Genomic DNA, 7,950 nt, shown 5'->3' on the forward strand with positions numbered 1-7,950 from the left:
TAATTCATATTGAGGTTCATATTATTCGCATTAGAATATTCATAATAGAATTCATGTTAGAATGTTCATCTGACAAAATGTACAATCGTGTCCTATGGAAAAATGACTTAAATTAAAAACACTTAAAGATTACCTTAACTAGTAAAAATTATGGTTCCATTTACTCTATCTGACTAAAAGTAATCGGACATTAAAATAAAGTATAGTTTGTCTACGGTAAGAGCTCCCCCCGTCCTAAAGTTTGAGGTCGTCTGCTGCTATAGAAACAAGAACAGCGCATTTCAGGGAGGGTAGATTCCCTTTCTCTCGCCACCCCGAACCAAATCCTGTCCCTTACAATGACCCCACACACCTATTTGAAATAGTTATAACTCGTAACCATAGTCACCGCCACGGGTTCAGACGAATGGCAAGGGGAGTTCTTACTTTAGACAAACTATAGATGATCTTTTCATGGTATGGGAGTGTTTCTCATGTTTTGGTCTGAGTCCTTTAGTCCTTGTGAGCGAAAACGTGAACTCTGAGATGCAGGTGGAAATTGTCTAATTCTATGGCAATATTTCGGAGAAAAGCTGATTTCTCCTCCAGCAGAATAGCTGCTCCAATCGATTTTGATGAATTGAGTGTGATTTATACCCCTTAGAACACCTTTGGGCTAAATTGAAACGCATATTATGTAGGCAGACAAAACGACCATCCTTGTTGTAATTCAGCTGTAATGAATGACCGGTGGTCTATTCCTATGGTCATCTATCAGTCTTCCATCTTCTCTCACGAGAGTAAGCTGTCCTCCACGCTTGCTTCATCGCCTTGTATCATATGAATCTTGCATCATATGCTTCATTTTACTGCTAAATTGTAAAAAAAAGTTTTTCATACAGTTTAGGAAAGAGAACGACTGAACTCAATATTCAGCACTAGATCAAGATGCAATATTTTTATTCTTTAAATATGTTGATATTTTGTTTAATAATAATTCGTGATCATGAGCTTGTGGCATTGGGTCCATTGAGGTATTTTGCCCTGTTAGCTCTTCTTATTATTGAAGCAATTTCCTTGCGGCACCTATGTATTATGTCCAGAGGAATGCGACCGAAAGAATTTCTAGCTTCAATATTTGCTCCCCTTGTTACTAAAAGCTTAGCGATCTCCCTTTGGTCTTCAACGATAGCTGCTTGAAGAGGGGTACGACCGCGAAAATCTTTAGCTTCTACATTACTCCCTCGTTCTAATAATAGCCTAGCAATCCTCTTCTGACCTTCACAGATAGCTAAATGAAGAGGTGTGTTACCAAAAGGATTCTTGGCCTCAATATCAGCCCCATGTCTTATTAAAAGCTCAGCAATCTCCTCTTGATCTTCATCAATAGCTAGGTGTAGAGGGGTATAACCACTAAGATCTCTATCTACAATATCAGCCTTTCCTGTTATTAAGAGCTTAGCAAACTCAACGTGACCTCCACGGATAGCTATGTGAAGAGGGCTATTACCACGAAGATCTTTGACATTATTATATGCCCCATGCTTTATTAACAGCATAGCAATATCCCCGAGACCTTCAATGATAGCTATGTGTAGAGGGGTGGAATCATAAGGATATTTGTCTTGAATACAAACTCCTCGGATCATTAAAAGCTTAGCAATCTCTGCGTAACTTTCGCTGATAGCTGTGCAACGAGATGTCTTACCATTATGATCCTTGCCTTCAATAGCAGCTCTTTGTTTAATTAAAAACTCAGCGAACTCTTTTTGACCGTTATCAACAGCTACGTCCAGAGGAGTACGACCCCGATAATCTTTAGCATCAATATTTGCTCCTTGTGTTACTAAAAGCTTAGATATCTCCTCCTTACCATTAAAAGTAGCTAGGTGAAGAGGGGTACGACCTGACGAGTCTTTAGATTCTATATCAGCTCCTCGTTTTAGTAAAAGTCTAACTATCTCCTCGTGAGTTCCAAGAACGGCTAAGTGAAGAGGTGTGCAACCAAAAGTATTTTTAGCTGTTATATCAGCACTTTGTGTTATTAAAAGCTTAGCTATCTCTTCGTGACTTCCAAGAATAGCTGTGTGAAGAGGGGTCCAACCACGAGAGTCTTTAGCTTCAATATCTGCCCCTCTTCTTATCAATTGTTTAACTATTTTCTTGTAACCTTCGCAAATAGCTGTGTGAAGAGGGGTATTGCCAGAAGAATCTTTAGTTCCAATATCAGCCCCTCTTCGTATCAAAAGCTTAGCCAGTTCTTCGTGGCCTTCACCGATAGCTACATGTAGAGGGGTATTTCCTGTAGGGTCTTTGGCTTCAATATAAGCTCCTCGTGTTATCAACATTCTTGCAACCTCCACGTAACCTTTATCGACAGCTCTCTGAAGAGGGGTATAACCACAAGGATCTTTGGTTTCAATATTAACTCCTCGCGTTATTAAAAGCTTTGCAACTTCCACGTGACCTTCATCGATGGCTTTGTGAAGAGGGGTGTAGCCACCGGGATCTTCGGCTTCAGTATCAGCTCCTCGTGTTATTAAGACACTGGCAACTTCCTCATAACCTTTACGAATAGCGACGTGAAGAGGGGTGCAACCACAGTGATCTTTAGTTTTAAAATCTGCTCCACGAGTGATTAAAAGCTTAACAAGATCCTTGTGACCCTTAAGGGTAGCCAATTGGAGAGGAGTATAACCATCGGCATCCTTAGCTTCAATGTTCATTACTTGTGGTATTAAAAGCTTAGCTATCTCCTGGCGTCCTTTGCCTATAGCTATGTGTAGAGGGGTAGCACCACGAAGATTTCTAGCCTCAATATAATCTCCTCGAGATATTAAAAGCTCAACAGCCACCTTGTCACCTCTGTTGACAGCTATGTGAAGAGGTGTATAGCCATGAGTTTCTTTGTCTTCAATATCAGCTCTTCGTTCAATTAAAAGCTCAGCAATATCTTTCTCCCCCCTGTAAACAGCTATATCCAGGGGAGTACGACCACTATAATCTTTAGCCTCAATATCAGCCCCTTTTGCTATTAAAAACATAGCTATTTCCTCGTATCCTTTAAGAATAGCTATGTGAAGGGGGGTACGACCAAAGCCGTCTCTAGCTTTGGGATTAACTCCTTGATTTATTAAGAACATAGCTGTGGATAAAGGGATCTCACCGTATAAGGGATCTTTAGATTTAAAATGAGCTCCTCGGGCTGTTAAAAGCTTCACAACCTCCTCCTGCCCATTAAAGATAGCTATTGGAAGAGGAGTAAAATTATTTGCATCTTTAACTTCAATATCAGCTCCTCGTGTAACTAAAAGCTTTGCTATCTCCTCGTAACCTTTTACGATAGCTAAGTGAAGAGGGCTACTACCGCGAGAAATTTTGGCGTCAATATTGGCTCCATGGGCTATTAAAATCTTCGCAAGCTCTTTGTAACCTTTACCAATAGCTACATGAAGAGCTGTATACATACAAGGATCACCGATCTCAGTATCAGCTCCTCCTGATAATAAAAGCTTCGAAAGCTCCTCGTGACCTTTTTCAACAGCTATGTGAAGAGGAGTGTGCAAAGCATATCTAGCATTAATGTCAGCTCCTCTAGTTATTAAAATTTTAGCAATCTCTTCGTGTTCTTCATCGATAGCTATGTGAAGAAGTGTACGATCATAGCAGTCTTTCGCATTTATCAGGTTAGGTGTGTCATCTAACAGAGCATTAAGAAACTTTTTTAATCCCTTTCTTGCTGCTACATGCAATAATGTCGTTTTATTATCTAGTATATTATCAAAAACGAAGTTTTCAAGGATTTTCTTTGCTTCACACAAGTCGACAGCATTCCCTCCTTTTTCGAGAAGTGATTCAGCAATAATCCAATTATTACTTTTATCAGCGTATCCCAAAGGAGTAAGACCAAAAAGTTGGTCTTTAGTGTTGACATCGCAACCCCGATTTAATAGAAAGTTCGTGATATTGAAGTAACCATACGCAGTAGCTAAGTGGAGAGCCGTTCTTCCTACTCTGTCAGTAGAATTGATGTCCAAACTTCTTGTGTCTACACATGGTAATAACTCTTCAAGTTTATCTCTGTCATTGTTTAAAACAGCTATGTGCACTTTACATTTATCTTCATCGTCAGCAACCATATAATCGAAAAACATGCGCGTTAAATCACTTCTCAATACTGTCCCAAGGGAACATATTCTTTCACATACAAACTCCTTCACTTTTTCCCTTTTTATGTTGTTAGAGTAGAAAAGAGCAGCGAAGTATTCAGCGAAACTGTAGTGAATAAATATTGGCTTGGCGCCGAATATATGACTGATGAAACCTAAATTTTCTTCCCCTTCGTTTACTTGTTCTAGGTACTTACACAAATTATCCATCTCATATTCATTAAGAAACTTATTTAAATCATCTTCAGAGAAAAGAGAATTTAAAGCTAATAAGGAATATCGCTCTAAAAAGGAAGAGAATAGTAATTTATTGTGATACCCCGGTTTCGTAAAATCCATGATACCTTTTTCCGCAAAATGGCGTTTGAACTTGCTCTGAATAAAAGCTCGATATAGACCAAATAAATTCAGCTTCTGGGGAAAGACTGATTCGTTTTGATTTATGTGATGATTAGAATTCTTAAACTCTTCTTGAAAAGCTTCTGCCATCATTTTGGTATGCAATGGTATTCCAGTAAATTCTTTAGATTCATCAGACATTGGCTCTGATATACTGTGAAGTAACTTTTTGACAAATTTTTCGAAATACATTTCATCGGTAAAAGTAATACCCAGAGATTTTTTCCAATATTTTTTAAAAAACATTAACTGGTCTTTTTCAGATAACAGTTTTAGTGTATATGATAGTACGCATAGTTTATCTTCCAATAAACTTCTCAAGTGTGGACGGGTAGTAATCCAAAGCTTTTCGATTTTAGTTGCCTTTAGAATGTCTATTAGCTCAAGAATCTTCTTTTTATAATCAGGAACAATCTCATCGAATCCATCAAGTAACAGAGCAACTCTACCTTGGTGATTCAGTCTATGTTCGAATAATTTGCGTTCTAAAATTGTGGTTAAATTCGCCATATCTGCTAAAAATGTAACAATTTCGCTTTTATCTTTGCCAAATTCTTCATTTGATAGCTTCTCTGTATAATTATTCAAGGTAATTTTCACAACCCACAAGGCAGGATCACGTTTTTTAATATTTTGCGCCAGTTTCGTCAATGCAGTAGATTTACCAGCACCAGATACTGAACTTATAATTACTACAGAGCCCTCTATATCACAGTCTGCAACATTGTCTGTATTTACATCTATAAACTCTCGTAAGTTTGATAAAGCACCACGAGATTTTTGCCATACAAAACATTCATTATCTTCTGTCAGCCAATGAACATTAAGGTCTTCGTTTTCATTGCATAGTTCAATAAAATGTTCTTCTATCCTAGATATTAACACTATATCTTGACCCGGTTTAAATTCAGATTTATCAATTTGACTATTATCAGTAATATAAAATTCATTAGACTCTTTAATATTTTTATCAACGTTTACACAACGATTAAAAGTTCGATCAATGTAGTAATTCTCAACATCTCCTAAGTCAGGAAGGGCTTTACCAACCTCGATTGCGTCATTGTTGATTAGTTTTGATAAAATTTCGTCATTTATTAAATGTTTCAAATCTCCTACTACCAGGGAACCCAAACTTAACTCCTCTCCTTGAAAATAAATTTTTTTCTCCAAAATTTCTCGCTGTGAATCTGCGGTTAAATCGTCAAGTTTCGTATCATAATAATCCATCATTTCATGGTACAGATTATTATTAAATTCCAAAATATTTTCTAAAGTGTTCATTTGTTGAGAAACCAAAATGAATTTAGTTTTAGGTCTACCTTCAAAAGCATTGAATAATTTAATAAATAAGTTAGTTGCTTGTCTGGGCTCAAAATCATAATCGAGTACAAAAAGCATGGGGATGCTTTTATCTGACTGTTTTAAAAAGTTAGTCACTGGAAAAAACTGTTCTAAATTTTGAAATTTCGTCAGGCTTAGAAAAAACGTTTCATAGTCATTTGCTGTCTTATTTATAACCTTGTGTATTCTTTTTACTTCTATCAGCGCATGCGCTTTACTTATTACTTGCAAAAAATGCAAGTCAGTACTTTTAAGAAAATCAACAAGATATTTCATAGTTGCATCTTCAAACTCAATACATTTAATCGAATGAAGATATTCAAGAGATTGCGTTTTGTAAACAACGTTATAGACATCCCAATTCTTCAACGCATCTTTTATTTTAGTGTGCATATTTGGACAAATAAACAGGATATTTTTGACACAAGTAATCAATTTTTGAAGTTGTTCTATCGAACTACACTTAATAACACCTCTCCCTTCCCCTTCTTCTATCTCAAAATATTTTAGTATTTCTTCCACTTCGACTTTAATTATTTCTCCTTTCGCCATTTCCTCAAGAGAAAATAATAAGTCGTCAACGGTGGAAAACAGTGAGAATTTTTTTAGAATTTTATATCCGTTCAGAAATTCAAACTCTGGGTGTGTAAAAATATTAGCACTACATTCTTCTTTATTAAAAACCTGAACTTGATAACGGAGAGCACAATACTCATCACTACCAGTAGAAGGATTGTAATAATTAGTACAATTTGCTAATTCATGAAAACGTTCGTATTCGTTTTGGTTTGAAGTGAATAATTTCTTAAGCACTATTCCACCCAACCCTTCGTTCACCAGTGGCCAATCTACAACCTTCATTATCTTCTCCCTTGATTCGCTGTTTCGTTCGGAAACAAATACCCTTTTAATTTTTTGAATACTGTGCGTTTCACTCGTGTATTGAAAAAGATCCCAAGTAGATGTTCTTGACGGTAAGTTTTCGATAAAAACACGGAATAAGTTGCCAACGTTAAGGTGGGAGTGAAGGGTATTGACCAAATTTGGTGCTGAAAGGTAAATTGTGACATCTAAAAAGAAAGACGAATGGGGCTTGCCGCTGTAACGCACATCAAAGTCACTTTCCATTTTCAACAACATATCTTTGCATCCAGGACTATCAAAAGCCACCGTATGAGTATGACAGCCTTCTTCTTTACTTTTAACGAAAATGTAACCTTTATAATCGAAAAACTGAGGAACAAGGTATTGAATGGTAAAAGCCGAAACTTGCGCCAACCATCCGCCAAGTGAATGCCCAGTAACAGAAAGAGTCAAGTTTGTTGAATACTTCTTATTAAGTTGCTTTATCATGGTTGCTACATAATGGGAAAAAGTAGCAGCAGAATTCATTTGAGAAGTGTATTCGTTCGATAAAATGCCTTGATAATCTGCCCAGAGATCGTATGGGTTCTGTGTGCCTTTGTGTGCGATAACAACTTGTTTACACTCGCTGTTCCAATAAGCGGCGCCAAAATATCCGTCATCTTTGTTGCTCGCAGTCATCAATAAAACCCAACCTTGTCCAAGGGGATCTGCACAATTTCCCTGTTCTGAATAAACTCTGGATGAAAATTCTGCCAAGCAATAATCACTGGGGTAAATATACCTATCGAAAGAAATCGATCTTGGGTTTGTTTTCTGTACATCGGATTCGATCGTTGATATAAAATTTTTGTTACTTAATTCCAAATCAACTACTGTTATTTTTTCGTTGAAAGGAAGTACCATTTTAGAACTTTTTTCTCTCCTGGAGGTGAAGAGCTTTAAATGAAAAAATGCCTCAAGGTTGCATGTTCCTTTTTCCAGAGATTCAGAAACTTCCACAGAAGTAATATGTTTATCTACAGAAAAATTTTTTTACATTATTGAACATTAAAAAAAAATTTAAAATTTCCCTCTACTTGGCTATATTAGTAAAATACACTATTTCTTTAAAACCGACGAGTCACTGAGCTGTCACTAGTTTGAAATATGTTTTTTTAAATGCCTTAAAATTTTAGTAACATAATACTATATT

At 36.6% G+C, this 7,950-nt stretch overlaps 1 protein-coding gene across 1 annotated transcript; it reads right to left on the reverse strand.

Moving 5' to 3' along the window:
* LOC107444013 (uncharacterized) lies at positions 1-7,704 on the reverse strand. Its single transcript, XM_016058061.3, has one exon. It carries the CDS (start codon positions 7,659-7,661, stop codon positions 984-986), a length of 6,678 nt encoding a protein of 2,225 aa, XP_015913547.2. The 5' UTR covers positions 7,662-7,704; the 3' UTR covers positions 1-983.
* Between the last annotated feature and the right edge of the window lie 246 nt (positions 7,705-7,950).

This window comes from Parasteatoda tepidariorum, chromosome 6 (assembly GCF_043381705.1).
Source record: "Parasteatoda tepidariorum isolate YZ-2023 chromosome 6, CAS_Ptep_4.0, whole genome shotgun sequence".
Lineage (NCBI taxonomy): Eukaryota > Metazoa > Arthropoda > Arachnida > Araneae > Theridiidae > Parasteatoda > Parasteatoda tepidariorum.

What these genes read in the sequence shown, in the direction of transcription:
- LOC107444013 (XM_016058061.3), bottom strand. Translation starts at nt 7,661, where the DNA reads ATGGTACTTCCTTTCAACGAAAAAATAACAGTAGTTGATTTGGAATTA.